General features: G+C 43.2%; 1 protein-coding gene across 3 annotated transcripts in view; it reads left to right on the forward strand.

Moving 5' to 3' along the window:
• Window positions 1-22770, forward strand: part of pigl (phosphatidylinositol glycan anchor biosynthesis, class L) — a 90313-nt gene that overhangs the window by 62680 nt on the left and 4863 nt on the right. For all 3 annotated transcript variants that reach the window (XM_048557344.2, XM_048557343.1, XM_048557342.2), the window contains exons 4-5: window positions 563-630; window positions 22242-22273. In XM_048557344.2, the coding sequence (XP_048413301.1) occupies window positions 563-630; window positions 22242-22273 (100 nt within the window). The remainder of the gene's footprint in view (window positions 1-562; window positions 631-22241; window positions 22274-22770) is intronic.

The raw sequence follows: 22770 nt of genomic DNA on the forward strand, positions 1-22770 counted from the left end.
TGGTGAGAGGCTTGGAGTGGAAGGTACAGGTGGTGGTCTTCCTGTTCATCATGTTCTCCTAGATGGTAGAGGGTGTAGATTTGGAAGATGCTGTCAAAATGTTACTGCAGTGCATCTTTTAGACAGTACATACTGCTGCTATTGAGCATCGGAGATGAACTGAGCGATTGATGAAGGCGATACCAATCAAGTGGGCCGCTTTGTCTTGGATGGTGTCAAGCTTCTTGAATGTTGCTAGTGCTGCACTCATCCAGGCTTTGGGGAGTCAGGAGTTGAGTTCTGCAGAATTTTCAGCTCAAGAAATAACTTCTTACAGTGCATTAAATATACATTTACTTGACAGTATCCAATGTGCCACCAAAAATACAAGAGATGGTGCAGGAATTGAAGCATTATTTTTATGTTTAATTGAATGCCACTGCTGATTTAAGTGTTCATTGTTTTGAAATGTTCTCCACCAGAGCAGCACAAAATTCACTTTGGATGGAGCAGTTTGTGTATGGTCTTTCTGTCAGTGGTGTCAGGCTGATGGCGTGTCTCATCCTTCATTCTTCTTTTACAGGTATTGACCTTTGATCGAGATGGAGTGAGTGGACATGCGAATCATATTGCTGTTTACTATGCAGTCAGGTAAATACCAAGTTATTCTTTTCGAGAGTTCCCACCATAACTAAGATCCATAAATATTCGGGTTAGAAAAAGGTCCTCTAGTATCTCTATATTTGCAGCTTAATAGTATCTACTAAAAATTGGTGAGACCAGCAATATTGTGATTTGAACTGGAGAGAAAGGTGATGCCAGTTATGAAAATGAGATCAAACAAAATCTAAACAGGAAATTGCATCACTTCAAAAAGCAAGAGCAATGATAGTTCTGCAACTACTCTGTTCCTATACATTTAAAGCATGTTTAGACTATAGCTTGACTAGTCAGAGTTGGACAAGATCTGACTGTTGAATCCTCCCATGATCTGACAGACTATCCAATCTTCACTTCAAATCATAGTAGTCCTATGATGTACACAGATCCTTGAAAGTTTACACCCAGGTTGACAGGGCTGTTAAGAAGGCATACAGTGTTTTAGCTTTTATTAATAGAGGGATCGAGTTCCGGAACCAAGAGGTTATGGTGAAGCTGTACAAAACTCTGGTGCGGCCACACTTGGAGTATTGCGTACAGTTCTGGTCACCGCATTATAAGAAGGATGCGGAAGCTTTGGAAAGGGTGCAGAGGAGATTTACTAGGATGTTGCCTGGTATGGAGGGAAGGTCTTACGAGGAAAGGCTGAGGGACTTGAGGCTGTTTTCATTAGAGAGAAGAAGGTTGAGAGGTGACTTAATTGAGACATATAAAATAATCAGAGGGTTAGATAGGATGGATGGGGAGAGCCTTTTTCCGAGGATGGTGATGGCGAGCACAAGGGGGCATAGCTTTAAATTGAGGGGTGAAAGATAGAGGACAGATGTCAGAGGTAGTTTCTTTACTCAGAGAGTAGGAAGGGAATGGAACGCTTTGCCTGCAACGGTAGTAGATTCGCCAGCTTTAAGTACATTTAAGTTGTCATTGGACGTACATGGAATAGTGTAGGTCAAATGGGCTTCAGATTGGTATGACAGGTCGGCACAACATCGAGGGCCGAAGGGTCTGTACTGTGCTGTAATGTTCTATGTTCTAAAAGAAGTTTCTCCTCAACTCTGTGCTAAATGGCCTACCTCTTATTTTTAATCTGTGTCCTCTGGTTCTGGACTCCCCCATCAACGGAAACATGCCTCCTGCCTCCAGATTTTCCAATCTCTTAATAATCTTCTACGTCTCAATCAGATCCTCTCTCATCCTCTTAAACTCAAGTGTATACAAGCCCAGTCCCTCCAATCTTTCAACGTATGATAGTCCCGCCATTCCGGGAATTGACCTCGTGAACCTACACTGCACTCCCTCAATACCCAGAATGTCCTTCCTCAAATTTGGAGACCAAAACTGCACACAATACTCCAGGTGCAGTCTCACCAGGGCCCTGTACAGCTGCAGAAGGACCTCGTTGCTCCTATACTCAATTCCTTTTGTTATGAAGGCCAGCATGCCATTTGCTTTCTTCACTGCCTGCTGTACCTACATGCTTGCTTTCGTTGACTGATGTACAAGAACACCGAGATCTCTCTGCTCATCTACACTACCAAGAATCTTACCATTAGCCCAGTACTTTGCATTCCTGTTACTCCTGCCAAAGTGCATCACCTCACACTTGTCTGCATTAAACTCCATTTGCCACCTCTCGGCCCAGCTCTGCAGCTTATCTATGTCTCTCTGTAACCTACAGCATCCTTCGTCACTATCCACAACTCCACCGACCTTAGTGTCGTCTGCAAATTTACTAACCCATCCTTCAATGCCCTCATCCAGGTCATTTATAAAAATAACGAACAGCAGTGGACCCAACACCGACCCTTGCGGTACACCACTAGTAACTGGTCTCCAGGATGAACATTTCCCATCAACTACCACCCTCTGTCTTCTTTCAGCAAGCCAATTTCCAATCCAAACTGCTATATCTCCCACAATCCCATTCCTCCGCATTTTGTACAATAGCCTACTGTGGGGAACCTTATCGAACGCCTTGCTGAAATCCATATACACCACATCAACCGGTTTACTCTCATCTATCCGTTTGGTCACCTTCTCAAAGAACTCAATAAGGTTTGTGAGGCACGACATACCCTTCACAAAACTGTGCTGACTATCCCTAATCAAATTATTCTTTTCGAGATGATTATAAATCCTATCTCTTATAACCTTTTCCAACACTTTACCAACAACTGAAGTAAGGCTCACTGGTCTATAATTACCAGGGTTGTCTCTACTCCCCTTCTTGAACAGGGGAACCACATTTGCTATCCTCCAATCTTCTGGCACTATTCCTGCAGACAATGACGACTTAAAGATCAATGCCAAAGGCTCGGCAATCTCCTGCCTGGCTTCCCAGAGGATCCTAGGATAAATCCCATCCGGCCCAAGGGACTTATCTATCTTCACGCTCTGTAGGATTTCTAATACCTCTTCCTTGTGAACCTCAATCCCACCTAGTCTAGCAGCCTGTATCTCAGTATTCTCCTCAACAACATTGTCGTTTTCTAAAGTGAATACTGTCAAAAAATATTAATTTAGTGCTTCCCCTATCTCCTCTGACTCCACACACAACTTCCCACTACTATCCTTGATTGGGCCTAATCTTACTCTCGTCATTCTTTTATTCCTTGTATACCTATAGAAAGCCTTAGGGTTTACCCTGATCCTATCCGCCAACAACTTCTCATGTCTCCTCCTGGCTCTTCTGAGCTCTCTCTTTAGGTCCATCCTGGCTACCTTGTAACCTTAAAGTGCCCTAACTGAGCCTTCACATCTCATCCTAACGTAAGCCTTCTTCTTCCTCTTGACCAGAGATTCCACTTCCTTCGTAAACCATGGCTCCCGCGCTCTACAGCTTCCTCCCGGCCTGACAGGTACATACTTATCTAGGACACACAGGATCTTTTCCTTGAATAAGCTCCACATTTCTAATGTGCCCATCCCCTGCAGTTTCCTTCCCCATCCTATGCTCCCTAAATCTTGCCTAATCTCATCGTAATTGCCTTTCCCCCAGTTATAACTCTTGCCCAGTGGTATACACCTATCCCTTTCCATCACTAAAGTAAACATAACAGAATTGTGATCGCTATCACCCAAGTGTTCACCTACTTCCAAATCTAATACCTGGCCGGGCTCATTACCCAGTACCAAATCTAATGTGGCTTCGACCCCTGTTGCCTGTCTATATTACTGTGTCAGGAAGCCCTCCTGCACACACTGGACAAAAACTGACCCATCTATAGTACTCGAACTATAGTCCTCCCAGTCAATATTTGGAAAGTTGAAGACCCCATGACAACTACCCTGTCTCTCTCACTCCTATCGAGAATCATCTTTGCTATCCTTTCCTCTACATATCTGGAACTATTCAGAGGCCTATAGAAAACTCCCAACAGGGTGACCTCTCCTTTCCTGTTTCTAACCTCAGCCCATACTACCTCAGTTGACGAGTCCCCAAACATCCTTTCTGCAACTGTAATACTATCCTTGACTAACAATGCCACACCTCCCCCTCTTTTACCATCTTCTCTGTTCTTACTGAAACATCCAAATCCCAGAACCTGCAACAACCATTCCTGTCCCTGCTCTATCCACGTCTCTGAAATGGTCACAACATCGAAGTCCCTATTTGTAATTGTTTGTTGCTGTGATCTGATTGGGTCATTTTGGAATGTGAAAGGTTGAACTCTTAGTGACCGTTTTCACTCAACAATGACATTTATGTTTGTTTATTCTTCTAGCTGCTGTCCTTGCTACAAGATAAGGGAGGCCCTTGTAATTAGTTTTTAAACCTTTCTTTCTAATTATGTTAAGTGATATATCAATGTCTTTCTATTCTTCAGAATCTATATCCATGATTGTCTTGAAGGGCACTACTAGTAGTATTATAACTGATTAGAGAAAATTTAAGAGAAACAGGCAATTGGTGTGAAATGTTCTGATCTTTACGAAAGCAAAGAATGTTGCACATCCCATCTAAATGAGAAAACAGATATCCATTGTCAGTTGTGCTGAGACCACATGAAGCAAGTGTGTCCCGCACTTTACAATTTCTGTTAAACACATACTGCAAAGCTTGTTGGGGCATTCATCGGCCATTTCATGGTGTTTTGTCATGGGCATCCGTAACAGTCCTTCTGGTGGCCTTTAGCCACATAATGGCCATGGGAACACCATTTAAATTATGAAGATGCTTGTTTTTATCTTCCCCACTTATCTGATGGTCAATATCTTCCTTTTACCTCACATCAATCCCTTAAGGCCCACAGGAATGTCAACACCAAATAATAATTCATTCATAACAAATGGTGGAAATGGGAGGTACCAAATTTGGATTGGAACCAGTTTTTGAAAGCAGAAGAGCTGTATCTTGCTGATTCCCACTTAACTCGGGTACCATTAATGTCCACCCAATATAACCCAGTCTCTGCAGAAGATTTTTTAGCTAAGTCATTAGGGATTCAATCTGGTGAGTGAGCCATTCTGCCACTTCAGATATATGGAAAGAATTGGACTCGGGGGACACCGCCCTTTGAATGTATGGTAATGTGTTAACAAGCCCAGCAACTAGAGACATTAGTGCATTTGGCATAAGAATGTAACATGTATATAAACATGTTAACATTCTGTGTCCAATTTATCATATGCCCATCTGTTCCCAGTGGGATCAAAATCAGAGGAGCCCACAGAGGAGTAGTGTTTTCATGCTTACTCTGCTGTCAGTGGTTTCTCAATTACAATTGTCATCACACAACCAAGCCACGTTCTGTTTCTCGAGGTCCTCAGAGTTATGTTATTTGTTGAAGTTCTGGGATCATGTTGCTAGAGGGCGTCTGGGATCTGTAAGAGAGAGAGGGATAGCATACCAGACCTACTGGTGCTGTTAGTTCTCATATGCTTTTAACTGAACCAGATGTCTCCATTTACCAATTACATTTTCATTAACAAGCGTGCTCCTGTTATCAGTTAATATTACCTCATGATGTCCATTTCATTTGAGGGGATAGGCTCCCTTGCGTGAGATTATTTTTTCCAGGACCTTTGACCTTGGGGCTGGGATCTCTATTTGCCTTGGGTGTCCCTTAGACTCCTAGTCCTTGACAAGCTGCTGGTCTTGTGCTTGGCCATAAAATATGTGTAAATGCTTACAGAGGGATTTCGTGTAATTCCAGACTTGTCCCTTACTATTGGTAAGTTCTGTTCCCTTCACGATCAGGTCCTGGAGGAGAGTCATTGCCCACCCTGCCATGAGTTCAAGTTGGTGGGTGGAGGTGGGGAGGCCGGGGGGCGCTAGTCCAGTAGCCCTCAAGGGCGTTGCTGTCTGGGCCATTAAAATGACTGGTGTGGATTGGATATGTTTAACTTCTCCTACCATTGCTTTAGTCAGGGCACTTTTCAGAGCTCTGTTCCCTCTTTCCACCATACTTGATCTTTGTGGGTGGTAGGGGATATGATACTTTTGTGTTATTCCCAAGAGTTTGCGTGCTTTTTTCAGGCATTTGCCTGTAAAATGGGTCTCTTGGGCTGAATCCAATTGTAGGGGAAGTCTCCGTCAGGGTATTATTTCTGTGGCAAGTATTCTTACTACTGTGTTTGCTGTACAGTCTTTTGTAGAGAAAGGCTGAACTGGTCAACCATAACAAAGCAGAATTTTTTATTCTGACTTTGTGGGAGTGGTCCTATAAAGCCCATTTGGATGTGTTCCAGTTATCCCTGTGAATGGGCCTGGTGGCTCATTTTGATCTTAATTCCTTGACCTGGTTCTGCCAGTGCACAATAGGTGCTTCTCTGACAAAATTTAGTTGTGTCTCTTACCATTCCTTTCCACCACCAGTAATTGGATGTCAGTTGTATCAATTTATTCCTGCCTACATGTGCTAATCTGTGATAAACATTCATAGGGTCTGTTGATAGAATGTGGGAGCTAACCACCTTATCTTCCTTCCTCCAAACATCATCTGCCCTTAACACCACCCCATCTTTAAACCATTCTGTTTTTTTTCTAAACTAGCCGCTGCATGCCACTTAAGGTGTTCCATTTGTCATCGTTGGCTTCTTGTTTTTTCACAATTCTGACTGTTATCACTCTCTGTTCTAAAGTTGCTTTTGCTGCACTGTCTGCATATTTGTTTCCTGTCTGTTCTGATGTTTGGATCTTTCTGTGCCCATTAATTTTAATTACTGCTGCCTCTTGTGGTTCAATAGCCACTTCCACTAGGTCCTTGACTGAAGCCTTGTGTTGAATTATACTACTACTACTCGAGGTGATATAACTTTGCCTTGCCCATGTCATCATGTAGTTGTGGACCACACCAAAGGTATACTCCTTGTTTCTGTAGATGTTGACCTTTTCTGCTTTTCCTAGCTGGAGGGCAGCAGTAAGTGCTTTTACTTCAACTACCGATGCAGAGTTACATCCATCTATCCTTTCTCCTGCCAAACTTTCCCCTTCTAAATTACCCATGGCTCACCCAGTACAGCCTCTCCATCATAATACTTCTGCGCTCCATCTACAAACATACAGTTTACATCTGGTTCCTTTAATAGCTCCTCCTTAACTTGACACTGTCTTTCTTCTCGCAGATACAGTCATGTGTCTGTCCTTCCTGATGCATATAGCTTATTGGGTTTTCTCTATTGTATTTAACCACTTCAACATGCTTATCTCCAGGCAACAGTATGGCATCACATTTGGCTTGCTAACTGTCTATAACACTTCTCAGTCTGCCATCTTCCACTAGGTGGGACTATACTGTGTGGGAATGTAATATCGCCCTTTTCAGTTGTGTCAAGGGGGAGGATGTTGTTGGTACCCATGTAGCACACTGGATGGTTTGAACACATGAATGTTGTCCCATCGTGACTGGGTCCATTTTGCCTGTATAGTATCCCATAAGTCAGAGCTTGTCTCCATGACTCTGTAGTATTACTGCAGATTGTCATAGCCATTGCTTTCACTGCAAGAAAGGTGAAAAGGCCTTTATAGGTCGGGGCCCCTAATGCTGCCGCAGAGGTAGTGTCTGTTTGATTTTGACAAAGGCCATCTCCTGCTCGGATCCCCATTCAATTTTCTCTGAACTAGCTTGCCAAATTTTGTAAGGTTTTGCAAAGGTCTGACTAGTTCATTTTAATTTTCTACAAAGTTCTTACAATAATTAAATAATCCTAAGACTTATCTGACCCCTTTAATAGTAACTGTTTATTTTCATTTTCAATACTGCAGTTGTAATTTCCGGTGGAATGCTATGGTTGCCTTGCGTCACTACCTGTCCTAGGCACAGCACTCGTGCCTTCTTCGCGTTTATTTTTAGTCTGGAAGCTTTGATTGTTTTTAACACTTTCAGTACTGTCTTGTAGTGTTTTTCCTCACTCATAGATGCAATCAGAACGTAATCTACGTATTATAATATTACACAGTCTGTTCTGGGGACTTATTGCCATCACTCCTGTCAATGCCTGATGGAATATAGCAGGGCTATTGTGATAGTTTTATCCTAGTGTACTGTCTGTTGCCTACTGTAAAGGCAAATTTATTTTGGTGTTTGGGGTCTATAGGCACTTCCCAGAACTGTAAAGATCATGGCTTCTGACCCCATATTGCTCATTACAGTGTTGAGATCTGCCACTATAAGCACCGTCCTATCTGCGTATTTGTTTAGGCTGGTATATTCAATTGTCAGTCTGTCTGATCTGTCAGGTTCTTTTACTGGCCAAATTGGAGAGTTGGTAGTGGAATGGATTTCTTTCACTGTTCCCTGTTTCTACAAATCTTTCACAATCTTCCTAACTGTCTCAATGGCCTCAGGTCTAATTGGGTATTGTTTTTTAGGTGGCTGTATGTCCCCAAGTATCTGGATTGGTTTTATATCTAATCGCCCACATTCTGTTTTGGTTGCCCATTATGTGGGGTACATCATTGGCAACTTATGATTAGGGTTCTCGGGATCCCATTCCTCACCTACCATCCCTTCCAGAAGATCATCAGATGCCATTTCCGCCACCTCCAGCAAAATGCCACCATCAGACACATATTCCCCTCCCCTCCCTTGTCTGCCTTCCACAGGGACCATTCCCTCCGGTACACCCTGGTCCATATCTCTTCCACCCCCAGCACCTCCCCAAAGCCCTGCGGCACCTTCCCCTGTAACTGGCGAAGGTGCAACACCTGCCCATTTACCTCCTTCCTCCCCAGTATCCAAGGGTCCAAACATACCTTACAGGTGAAGCAACACTTCACCTGCACTTCCAAGAATCTAGTCTACTGCATTTGCTGCCCGCAATGTGGTTTCCTCTACACTGGGGAAACAAAGCGTAGTCTTGTCGATTGCTTCGCAGAAAAGACCCTGAACTATCTGTTGCCTGCCACCTCAAGCACCACCCTGCTCCCTGGCCAATACCTCTGTCTCCGGCTTGCTACAGTGTTCCAGTGAAGCTCAGCGCAAGCTGGAGGAACAACACCTCATTTTCCACTTAGGGACCCTACAGCTCTCCGGACTCAATATTGAGTTCAATAATTTTAGGGCCTAAACTCCCCCATGTCCCAGCCCCACACTGCACACAGCAGGCCTTGTTACCACATAGCCTGCCACTACACACCCCCCATTGTTAGCCTCGAACAGTCCCCATTAACAACCATTCACCCTCCCAGCCTGATCGTTAGCAACTCCTTTGCCTGTCCAACTGTCTTTCTCTCTCTTTGGGCTCTACCCTATCATTGACTCTCGACCCCACCTGCCTCCCCATTTTCTGCATATAAACTGACGTTTTCCCAGTCACCATGAGTTCTGAGGAAGGGTCACCGGACCCAAAACATTAACTGTTTCTACTCCACAGGTGCTGCCTGACCTGCTGAGCTTTTCCAGCAACTTTGTTTTTGTTACCATTCCCACACTATTGTGGCGGCACAAATATGAGTAAGGAAGCATGCAATCCTTTGCTTTCTAAATCTAAACTGGTGAGTCCTTTTAATTTTGGCTTTTAACACATCAATTATGGCTCTAAATTGTTCAAGAAAATCAATTCCCAGTACACTAGCTTCAATATTTTTACACACACGTGCGAGCATTAATTACACAGTCAGCAATTCTTACTGCAGCCAGTTGGCTGTGTGTGGCTGGCTGAGTCCGACCACTCACACCCTATACTTTCACAGTTTTATTTGTTAACGGGAAATCCAAATCTGCAATAGAGATAGAGGCTCCAATATCTACTAACGTGCTGCACTGCCAGCCCCAAAACAGTGTGTGTCAATATATATCCGGTTATCCTTTTCCCTAACTATGAGGGATGCTACTCGTCACTTTGCTGAAATTCATCTGCAGTTAATTATATTACAGTCTATTTCCTACTGTTGGCATTGGCAATTGGCTCATTCTGCGTCTGTCCAACAATGCTTGTAATTTTCCCATTTCCAGTCAGGCCACCAGACTGAGGCGAACTAAATATCGTCCACGCATTTTTTGGTTAATCTATTTACATAATTTGCTCTAAAGTTCATTATTTTTTAAGATTCAAGTTCTGAAATTTGCGTTTGTTTTTAATCCTCCAGTTCTCTATCCACAGATTATTTCACCCAGTGGCAGTAAAATATCATCAACCATCGACTCAAAATTTCTGAAAAATAAAAAGCATCCCTCCATTCCATGTCAAGCAGGATGGGTTAATTAATATTGATCTAATACGGATTTCAAAGCAGTGGGGCGTAAACTCCTGCACAAAATTATATCATCAGACTCTCGCCCTCCAGCAAGAAAGTAAGAGTGTTATGCTTTAGCAAAGGAAAAGCCCATCTCCTTTGTTAAACTCTTTTTTTAAAACTCCTTGCCCACAGAGAATTTCATTTTCAATATTCTAATGTCACTATCGCTTGGATATTTTAACACCAAAGTACATTTACACTGAGTAAATCTGAACATTCAGAACTAAAGACCCACTCATGTTAAAACATTATTTGGAAGTTTACTCTGTCCAGAAAATGAAATTTCAAATATGATGATCTGAACACAAAATTCCTGGAGTTTAAAATTTACCCAGACCTCTTTCCTCCATCCAAACACAACACAGATAGTATGTTACCTTGAGGAAGAATGAGATAAGTTGGGTCTACTTGTTTTACTTGATTTTTCCTTCCAATTAATTTTAATCAACTATGACTAATTCCAAAAAGTAGGTTTTTACCATGCTTTAAGATACAAATTCTAAATCAACATTTCATAGTAGTTTTTTCTTTACATGACCATGACTCATCCCTCAAAGAGATCTCACCTTAACCATACTTATTTCAAACTGATGCAGACACAAACACTATAACTTCAAATGATCATTCGTTGCCAAAATACAAAATAAACTTGAAAGATCCCCAGATCTTGAGGTCCAGAGAACAAAAACACACAAATTATACAAGACAACATATAACAACCAAGGAACGACATTTGAGAAGCATTAAATTTCAGGAGAGAAGCAGAGTTCAGGCAAGTAGTACTTTATCAAGCATTGATTGGTACAATGCAAGGAGAGGCAAAGACCACCCTGTATCTAGGCTTGACATGAGGGTTCAATTGCCCCATTAATCTTCAGCTCCGGTCGGAAGAAAAGTCAATGACACTCTAATTTAAAATACAAGTAAATTGTGTTCTTTACATTTTCTCGTAACTTTAGTATAGTGGCACATACTCCCTCCCTCGATGTACTATTTGTTAATTCATGTTGGGATGTCCAACTATGATTGGATTTTTAGAACATCACTCAATATTGGTAATTGCTTGTTGCTGTGATCTGATTGGGTCTTCTTGGTCTGTGAGAAGTTGAACTCTTAGTGCCATTATATCGCAACTATGTGTTTGGTTGTTCTTCTAGCCGCTGTCGTTGCTACGATATATGGGAGGCCCCTCGTAATTAGTTTATAAACCTTTCTTCCTAATTGTTTTTTTATATATAAAACTTCCTATAACACTTCAGAATCTATATGATTATCTTGAAGAATCTTAAGTAATTAAAACCTACTGGTATTATTATAACTATTTGATTGTAGAAAATTTAAGAGAAAAAACTAATTGGTGTGAAATGTTCTGGTCTTTAGGGGAGCAAAGAATGGTACACATCCAATCTTAGTGAGAAAACAGACAGCCTTTGTCATCTATGCTGAGACCGCATGAAACAATTGTGTCCTGCACTTTACAATTTCTGTTAAACGTACTGCAAAGCTTGTTGGAGCTTACATCAGCCATTTTATGCTGTTCTGTCATGGGCAGTGCTAACATCCATCCTGGCATTCTGTAGAGCAATTCAGTAAGTCTTATTTTCTGCTGTCTCTCTATGACTCTGCATTAGGCAATTTATATCTGTCAGCAGGTACTTGTCCTGGTTTTATATCAGAAAGCGCATTACGTGGAAGGTCATTTGTACTTTGCTGCTGCCAGTGTAATTTTTAATCAGGTAGAAAGACCATTTAGCTTGATGACCATATGACAGATCATACTAAAGTGGTTCAGGATCAAAGTGCGTTATTCAAAGCCCTGACATTTTTTGAAGAGGATCAAGAAAGGCATTGTAAGATGCACAAACAGCGCATTGTCGGCACAACATCGAGGGCCAAAGGGCCTGTACTGTGCTGTAATGTTCTGTTGACATGGAGGAAGCAATCTACATGGAGTTAAATCCAGAGTATTACCACTTGGTCTGCTGGCAGGTTCAGTTTGAGATAGGACAACATATTATCAAATGCTGGAGCTAAACGTCTCTTTGCCAATAAGCTGGACAAGATAGATGATCACAATATCAAAAAAATAAACCAGCTAGTGCAGTCAGCCAGACCTACTACATCCTTTTCATGGACTCACTGAAGAACTTGGAAGAAATTTCCAGTGAAGCACAGGTCGACAACTTTCACATTCGCTGGTTGTATAGCAAGATAATTCAAAGAACACAGAACAACGAAAATTACAGCAGAGGAACAAGAGCTTCGGCCCTCCAAGCCTGCACCGATGGAGATCCTCTGTCTAAACCTGTCACCTATTTTCTAAGAGTCTGTATCCCTTTGCTCCCTGTCCAGATACATCTCAAAAGACACTATAGTATCTACGTCTACCATCTCCACTGGCAACGCATTCCAGGCACTCACCACCCTCTGCGTAAAGAACTTTCCACGCATATCTCCCAGTAACTTTCCTCCTCTCACTTTGAAGTCATGACCCCTAGAAATTGAGTCCCCCACTCTGGGGGGGAAAAAGCTTCTTGCTCTCCACCTTGTCTATACCCCTCATGATTGTGGAGACCTCAATCAGATCCCCCCCTCTAGCTTCATCTTTCTAATGAAAATAATCCTAATCTACTCAACCTTTCCTCATAGCTAGTGCCCTCCATACCAGGCAACATCCTGGTGAACCTCCTCTGCACGCTCTCCAAAGCATCCACATCCTTTTGGTAATGTGGTGACCCGAACTGTACACAGTACTCCAAATGTGGCCGAACCAAAGTCTTATACAACTGTAACATGACCTGCCAACTCTTGTACTCAATACCCCGCCCAATGAAGGAAAGCATGCCGTATGCCTTCTTGACCACCCTATTGACCTGCATTGCCACCTTCAGGGAACAATGGACCTGAACACCCAGATCTCTCTGTACATGAATTTTCCCCAGGACTTTTCCATTTACTGTACAGTTTGCTCTTGAATTAGATCTTCCAATGCGCATCACCTCGCATTTGCCCAGGTTGATCTCCGTCTGCCATTTATCTGCCCACCTCTCCAGTCTATCTGTATTCTGCTGTAATCTTTGACAATCCCCTTCACTATCTGCTACTCCACCAGTCTTCATGTCTTCTTCCAAATCATTTATGTATATCACAAACAACAGTGGTCCCAGCACAGATCCCTGTGGAACACGAGATAATGGGAACTGCAGATGCTGGAGAATTCCAAGATAATAAAATGTGAGGCTGGATGAACACAGCAGGCCAAGCAGCATCTCAGGAGCACAAAAGCTGACGTTTCGGGCGTAGACCCTTCATCAGAGAGGGGGATGGGGAGAGGGAACTGGAATAAATAGGGAGAGAGGGGGAGGCGGACCGAAGATGGAGAGTAAAGAAGATAGGTGGAGAGAGTTTAGGTGGGGAGGTAGGGAGGGGATAGGTCGGTCCAGGGAAGACGGACAGGTCAAGAAGGTGGGATGAGGTTAGTAGGTAGCTGGGGGTGCACTGGTCACAGGTCTCCAATTTGAGAAACCCCCTTCCACTACTACTCTCTGTCTCCTGTTGCCTAGCCAGTTTTTTTATCCATCTAGCTAGCACACCCTGGACCCCATGCGACTTCACTTTCTCCATCAGCCTGCCATGGGGAACCTTATCAAATGCCTTACTGAAGCCCATGTATATGACATCTACAGCCTTTCCCTCATCAATCAACTTTGTGATATCCTCAAAGAATTCTATTAAGTTGGTAAGACATGACCTTCCCTGCACAAAACCATGTTGCCTATCACTGATAAGCCCATTTTCTTCCAAATGGGAATAGATCCTATCCTTCAGTATCTTCTCCAGCAGCTTACTCTACCACTGACGTCAGGCTCTCCGGTCGATAATTGCCTGGATTATCCCTGCTACCTTTCTTAAACAAGGGGACAACATTCACAATTCTCCAGTCCTCTGGGACCTTACCCATGTTTAAGGATGCTGCAAAGCCATCTGTTAAGGCCCCGGCTATTTCCTCTCTCGCTTCCCTCAATAACCTGGGATAGATCCCATCTGGACCTAGGGACTTACCAACCTTTTAGGATACCCAACACCTCCTCCCTCCTTATGCCAACTTGCCCTAGAGCAATCAAACATCCAGCCCTAACCTCAACCTCCATCATGTCCCTCTCCTTGGTGAATGCTGATGTAAAGTACTCGTTAAGGATGTCACCAATTTTCTCTGTCTCAATGCATAACTTTCCTTCTTTGTCCTTAAGTGGGCCAATCCTTTCTCTAGTTAACCTCTTGCTCTTTATAGATGAATAAAAGGCTTTGGGATTTTCCTTAACCATGTTTGCTAAAGATATCTCATTTCCCCTTTTAGCCCTCTTAATTTCTCATTTCAGATTGATCGTAGTTCCCCGATATTCATCCAAAGCTTCGTCTGCCTTCAATCGCCTAGACCTTATCTATGCTTCATTTTTCCTCTTAGCTAGTCTCACAATTTCACCTGTCATCCATGGTTTCCTAATCTTGCCATTTCCATCCCTCATTTTCACAGGAACATGTCTCTCCTGCAACCTCTCTTTAAAAGCCTCATATATCAAATGTGGATTTACCTTCAAACAGTTTCTCCCAATCTACATTCCCCAGATCCTGCCGAATTTTGGTATAGTTGGCCTTCCCCCAGTTTAGAAGTCTTCCTTTAGAACCATCCTCATCTTTGTCCATGAGTATTGTAAAATTTACGGAATTGTGGTCACTATTTCCAAAGTAGTCCCCTACTGTAATTTCAACCGCCTGGCCGGGCTCATTCCCCAACACCAGGTCCAGTATGGCCCCTTCCTGACTTGGACTACATACATACTGCTTTAGAAGACCCTCCTGGATGTTCCTTACAAATTCTGCTCCATCTTGACCCCTAACATTAAGTGAATCCCAGTCAATGTTGGAAAAATTAAAATCTCCCATCACCACCATGCTGTTGTTCCTGTACCTTTCCATAATCTGTTTATATATTTTTATCTCTATCTCACGCTTGCTGTTGGGAGACCTGTCATATAGCCCCAACATTGTTACTGCACCCTATTTCTGAGTTTTGCCCATACTGCATCACTGCTCGAGTCCTCCATAGTGCCCTCCTTCAGTACACCTGTGACCAGTAGTCTCTGACCAGTAATGCAACTCCTCCACCTCTTTTCCCTCCCTCTCTATCCAGCCTGAAGCATCGACATCCTGGGACATCTAGTTGCCAATCATGCCCTTCCCTCAACCAAGTCTCAGTAATAGCAATAACATCATACTCCCAGGTACTGATCCAAGCCCTAAGTTCATCTGCCTTATCTACCACACTTCTCGCATTCAGACAAATGCACCTTAGACCACCTGTTCCTTTGTGTTCATCATCTGTTCCCTGCCTACTCTTCCCTTTAGTCACGCTGACTTTGTTATCTAGTTCCCTACTGGCTTTAGTTACTATCTCCTTTCTGTCCAATAACCTGTCCAATATCTGGTTTCGATCCCCCTGCCACATTAGTTTAAGCATTAGCAAAAGCACCCCCAATGACTTTGGTTCCAGTCTGGCCCAGGTATAGACCATCCAATTCATAATAGCCCCACCTCCCCCAGAACCGGTCCCAATGCCCCAAAAATCGGAACCCCTCCCTCCTGCGCCATCTCTCAAGCCACGCATTCATCCTGGCTATTCTTTCATTTCTACTCTGACTAGCACGTGGCACTGGTCACAATCCTGAGATTGCTACCTTTGAGGTCCTAATTTTTAAACTTGGCTCCTAACTCTCTAAATTCTGCTTGTAGGACCTCATTCCGTTTTCTACCGCTATCATTGGTGCCTATATGCATCACGACACCTGGCTGTTCGCCCTCCCTCTTCAGAATGTTCTGCAGCCGATCTGAGACATCCCTGACCCGTGCACCTGGGAGGCAACATACCATTTGGGAGTCTCATTTTTGACCACAGAAACACCTATCAACTCCCCTTACAATTGAATTCCCAGTGACTATAGCCCTTCCACTCTTTTTCCCACCCTTCTGTACAGCAGAGCCAGCCATGGTGCCGTGAACCTGGCTACTGCTGCCTTCCCCTGGTGAGCCATCTCCCCCAGCAGTATCCAAAATGGTATAGCTGTTTTGGAGGGAGATGACCGCAGGGGACACCTGCACTGCCTTCCTGCTTTTTTTTTCTGCCTTTTGGTCACCCATTCCCTTTCTCCCTCAGTAATCCTAATCTGTGGTGTGATCAATTCGCTAAGTGTGCTATCCATGACCCCCTCAGCATTGCGTATGCTCCAAAGTGAGTCCATCTGCAGCTCCAGAGCCGTCACGTGGTCTAACAAGAGCTGCAGCTGGACACACTCCCTGCACGTGAAGGAGTCAGGGTCATCAGCCTTGTCCCTGAGCTCCCACATTGAGCATGAGGAGCATAACAGGGTCTGAGATCTCCTGCCGTTTATACTCTTCAATTTAACTTAGATAAATGAAAAAGGAACGAGAAAAGTTTTTACCACTCACACGATATTAAAAAACATAGAAAAAGCCTTACCTTATCTACACACCATTCCTTAATTCATACATGGGATGAGGGAATTGCTTATTGCCCAGAGGGCAGTTTGAGTCAACCACATTGCTGTGGGGCTAGAATCACGTGTAGGACAGACCAAGTAAGGATGGCAGTTTCCTTCCCTAAAGGACATTAGTGAACCAGATGGGTTTTCCGACAATCGACAATAGATTCATGGTCATTGTTAGACTTCTAATTTCCAGATATCTCATTTCAATATTTATTAAAATCAGATTCCACCATCTGCCATGGCAGGATTTGAATTCGTGTTCCCAGGTTAACTGGATCCCTGGATTAACTGTCCAGTGATATTTCTGCTAGGCCATTGCCTCCCCTTTTCCGACCAGAAGCTGCAGCCCACCAACCTGTAGTAATAGATGGAGTGTTACCACTTTGTGTTAGATTACTGTGAGAGGCAGCCTGAGAATATCACAGTGATGGAGCTTGAGCTGGAACTCTGTTGAGATGGTCACCCTGTTGCTGGCAAGGATGGAGAAATTAAAGGCTAAATTTATGGCATTTTCCTGAGAACAGACCCCCTTTAAAGACCTGCTTCATTTCTGTATCGCAGTGGCTATACTTTCCTTTGTAATAAACCTACCCAACGTGCTCGAAAAGAAAGCAAGTCTGACTTTGATACAAAATTTTTATCTAATCAATAATGTTCTGTCATTGCACTGCAGCAGATGTAAATGTTGATACGTAGATACATAGATAAATAATTGTGGTACTTTTATAATTACAGTCCTCAAGTTGACTAGGAGACTTGTGTGTTTAAGAACAGACTCCTTTGCCGGCTATGAATGTCAGTGACTTGGGTGGAATGATTATATTGTATGACGGGGTATGAGGGGCATTATGTGTTATGAGGTCATAGACTTCTTAGAATCCCTACAGTGTGGAAACAGACCCTTCAGCCCAACAAGTCCACACCAACCCTCAGAGCATCCCACCCAGACCCATCCCCCTATAACCCACCTAATCTACACATCATTGAGCACTACGGGCAATTTCCCATGGCTAATCCTCCTAGTCTCCACATCTTTGAACTGTGAGAGGAAGCTGGAGCACCTGGAGGAAACCCATGTGGACACGGGGAGAATGTGCAAACCTCACATAGACAATTGGCCAAGGGTGGAATCGAACCCAGGTCACTGGCACTCTGAGGCAGCAGTGCTAACCAATGACCCACTGTGCCGCCCCATGTAGAAGAAGGCGCTGGTGTAGGGAATCTTGTTGAATGGCAGACTGGTTTGGAGGGTCAACTGTACAGCTCTGTTTCCTGTATCTTGTATTTCACGTTACTGTTTGACAGGAATCTTTGGCCCCAAACTGAACAGCGAACTCCAACAAAATTTTAACTTGAGGACTTTCATACATATATGAGGAGCAAGAGGGTAGTTAGGAAAAAAGTAGGCCCAGCTAAGGACAAAGGAGGAAATTTATGCCTAGAGCCAGAGTGAGTGGGTGACATCCTTAACGAGTGCTTCACATCAGATAAAGACATGGATAACGGTCAGATTAGGGAGGGGTATATTGATACTAAAGCATGTTGAATGTTAGATAAATCCCCAGGACCTGATGGGCTCTAGCTCTCAAAATACTGAGGGAGGGGATTGCTGTGTCCTTGACAGAGATGTTTGTGTCCTTTTTAGCCACAGGCAAGGTCCCAGAAGACTGGAGAAAAGCCAGTGTTGTTCCTTTGTTCAAGAAGGGCAACGGGGATAATCCACAAAATTATAGGCTGGTGAGCCTCATATCATTGGTCGGGAAATTACTGGAGATTATTAGGGACAGGATTTACTTGCATTTGCTTTACAGAGAGCAGTAAGGGAATGGAATGCTTTGCCTGCAACAGTTGTAGATTCACCAACTTTAGGTACATTTAAGTCGTCATTGGACAAGCATATGGACAAGCATGGAATATAGTGTAGGTTAGATGGGCTTCAGATCGGTATGACAGGTCGGCACACCATCGAGGGCCGAAGGGCCTGTACTGTGCTGTAATGTTCTATTTTCTATTTATTGCCCATCGCTAAATGTCCAGAGGGCAGATAAGAGGCAACCTCATTGCTGTGGGTCTAGAGTCACATGTAGGCCAGACCAGGTAAGGGTGGCAGTTTCCTTTCTTAAAGGACATTAGTGAACCTGATGGGTTTTCCCTAACAATTGACAATGGATTCATGGTCATCGTTAGACTCTTAATTCCAGATATTTATTGAAATCATATTCCGCCTTCTGCCATGGCAGGATTTGAACCCCAGTCCCCAGAACATTACCTGGATCTCTGGATTAACAGTCTGGCAATATTAATACTAGATTATTGCCTAGGTCTTTAATAGTCTTCACTAATGTCCTTTAGGAAAGGAAACTACCATCCTTACCTAGCCTGGCCTACATGTGACTCCAGACCCACAGCAATGTGGTTAACTCTTAACTGCCCTCTGGGCAATTAGGGGTGGGCAATCAATGCTGCCTGGTCAGCAACGCCCTCATCCTGTAAATGAAAAAAAACTTCAGTAATGACCTTGTAAGTTTTTGGCAAAGTCTGTCATAACAGGTTGGTCCAGAAGATTAAGTCACATGGGACCCACAGTGCATTGGTAAATTGGATACAAAATTGGCTTGATTATAGAAGACAGTAGGTACTTAAAACATAGAACATAGAACAATGCAGCGCAGAACAGACCCTTCGGCCGCCGATGTAGTGCCAACCTGTGAACTAATCTAAGCGCCTCCCCTTACACTATCCCATCATTATCCATATGCCTATCCAAGGACTGTTTAAATGCCCCTAATGTGGCTGAGTTAACTACATTGGCAGGCAGGGCGTGTTCCCTTGGCGTACTTGTGGAGGCGCGTTTTTCTGAGGGGAGGTCTTTGACCAGTGGTGTTCTGCAAGAATCAGTGCTGGGACTACTGATACTTGTTTGTAATATATATAAATGACCTGGATGTAAATGTAGGTGATTTGATTGGTTAGGTTGCTATGATACAAAAATTGGTGGAGTTGTAGATACTGAGGAAGGTTGTCAAAGAATACAGCAGGATATAGAAAGAATGGAAACTTGAATGGAGAAATGGCAGATGGGGTTTAATCTGGACAAGTGTGAAGTGATGCATTTGGGAAGTCAAATGTAAAACGAAAGTATACAGGAAATGGTAGGTCACTTAGGAGTATTGATATACAGAGGGATCTTGGGGTGCAAGTCCACAGCTTCCTGAATGTGGCAATTCAAGTGAATAAAATGGTAAAGAAGGTGTACAGAATGCTTGCCTTCATCAGTCAGTGCACTGAGTGCAAAAGTTGCCATGTTATATTGCAGCTGTATAAACTTAGTTCAGCCACATTTGGAGTATTGTGCGCAGTTCTGGTCACCACACCATGCAAAAGGATGGTAGACACTTCGGGGAGAATGCAGAAATGGGGGTGACTACATAAAATTAAGTGAAGCTTGGGTAGGGTGAATCTTTTTCCCAGGTGGAACTGTCAAATACCAGTCTACACGGATTTAAAGTGAGAAGGGAAATGTTTAAAGGAGATTTGCAAGGAAAGTTTTTTACATAGAGGATGGTAGATGTCTGGAATGCAATGCCAGGGAAGGTTGCAGAAGCAGGTATCTTAGCAACGTTTAAGATGCATTTAGACAAACATGAAAACAGGCAGGGATACAGACCATGAGCAGATAGATAGAGTTAGTTTAAACAGCATCATGGAGTAAATGTAGTGGGCTGAAAGTCCTGTTCTTGTGCTGTACGGTTCTATGCTCTATGACTGTTGGCTCCAATTTACCAATGTTACAAGGTCACGGGGCGCTGTATGATAATGAAGCTAAATAAGTGGGACGCTGGAATTGTTGCTATTGCCTTTAATTGATAGTTAAGAGACTTTACTGAAAACAAAAAACTGACGGAGACCACAGCAGATCGGGGGCATCCATGGAGAGAAAGCAAGCTAATGTTTTGCTTCTAGATAACTCTAGATGATCAGAGTTCCAGCAAAACACTGCCACCACCAAACATTATCTTCCCCCTCACTTCCCCCATCTGCATTTCGCAGGGATCGTTCCCTCCGGGACACCGTAGTCCATCCCTCAACCACCAACACCACCCACCCTTCCCACGGCTCCTTCCCATGTAACCACAGAAGGTGCAACACTTGCTCCTTCACCTGCTCACGATCCAAGTGCCTAAGCAGTCTTTGCAGGTGAAGCAGCATTTTACCTGCACCTTTTCCAAATCTTGTGTCTTGTATTTGCTGCACCCAATGTGGCCTACTGTACGTTGGAGAAACCAATTGCAGGCTGGGTGACTGCGTTGCAGAACACCTCTGGTCTGTGTGCAAGCATGACCCCAACCTTCCTGTAGCCAATTATTTTAACACAGCGTCCTGTTCATATGCCCCCTTCTCTGTCCTCAGCATGCTGCAATATTCCAGTGAATCACAGCGTAAACTGGAGGAACAACATCTCAAGTTCAGACTAGACACCTTACATTCTGGACTTCATATTCAACATAGAACATAGAACAGTACAGACCCTTCAGCCCATGATGTTGTGCCGAACTTTTACCGTAATCCTAAAGTCTAACTAAACTCCACCCCTACCTTATACAATCATCCATATGTCTATCTAATAGCCACTTAAATGCCCCTAATGAGGCCGACTCCGCTACCCTCTCCGGCAATGTATTCCATGTCCGACCACTCTTTGAGTAAAGAACCTACCTCTGTCGTCTTCCCTGTATATCCCTCCACTCACTTTAAAACTATGCCCCCTCGTAATAGCTTTTTTATTTCTTGTTCCTGACCTCGACCCAAACTGATTCTGCAGACATATCATTCTTGAACTGCCTTTCAGTAGCTGCTATACTAGCCCTGACTAGCAGTGCCACTCCACTGTCTGAGTGCTTTCAGACATATTGCAGTAAAAGTCTTAAAATGTGAAAACTCATTATATTATTGTTTTCTGAAAAACTTACTAGTAATATTAAAACACCCATTAGATTAATGGGATAGTGGCAGTCTGGTTACAAAATCAGCTCAGAGATAGAGAAAGCAGGGTGTAGCGGTGAACTGTTGTTCATCAGATTGAATACAGATGTGCAGTTTGTTTTGGCTCTTTTTGACATTTAAAACTTGAACTGAGGCATAATTGTTTCAGGATTTGGGACCTATTTGCCCTTGAAGTGACTGGCTGTGAGGGCATTTCAGAGGGCATGCAATTGGAGTCACAGGTTAGACTGGATATCAGATTTCTTTTCATTAAGAAAGGACTAAATGGACACTTGTTTAAGAGGTAGCAGAGATCAAATTGACAGAATGATCTGCAAAATTCTGATTTCAATGTTTCTGTTGTATGTTCACAGGAAACTTTATTCAAAGAAGAAACTGCCCAATGGTAAGAGAAATGTTTGTCTCATATATCCATCAAAGTGAGACTTTATTGAAACATCGGCAGTCAACCTTCCTCGGTGTTTCCTAATTATTGTACAGTTTCCACATGTAGTTTCAGTGAGTAATCAGTCATCAGTCACCTATGATTTTCCCAAAAGCTCTCCGCTAAAATATTTTGCTTATTTCTAGAAAATCTGTAATATTTCAAGGCCAAAGCAGTACATCCTGAGAGTGTAATCTTCCAAGCAATGGGTCAAATGCATCTTTTTAATCTAATATTAGTTACAACACTCATATCACATCAGCACTGTTGGATGCTAAATCAATATGATCACTTAAAAAAATATGAACTTTAGGTGATTGGATTGAAGTAGTTCATTTGTGTCGCAAACAAAAACAAGTTGCTGAAAAAACTCAGCAGTCTGGCGGCATCTGTGAAAAGAAATCAAAGTTATCTTTTTAGGTCCGGCGACCCTTCCTCAGAACCTGACCCGAAACATT

The sequence above is a fragment of the Stegostoma tigrinum genome, chromosome 27 (assembly GCF_030684315.1).
Source record: "Stegostoma tigrinum isolate sSteTig4 chromosome 27, sSteTig4.hap1, whole genome shotgun sequence".
Taxonomy (NCBI): domain Eukaryota; kingdom Metazoa; phylum Chordata; class Chondrichthyes; order Orectolobiformes; family Stegostomatidae; genus Stegostoma; species Stegostoma tigrinum.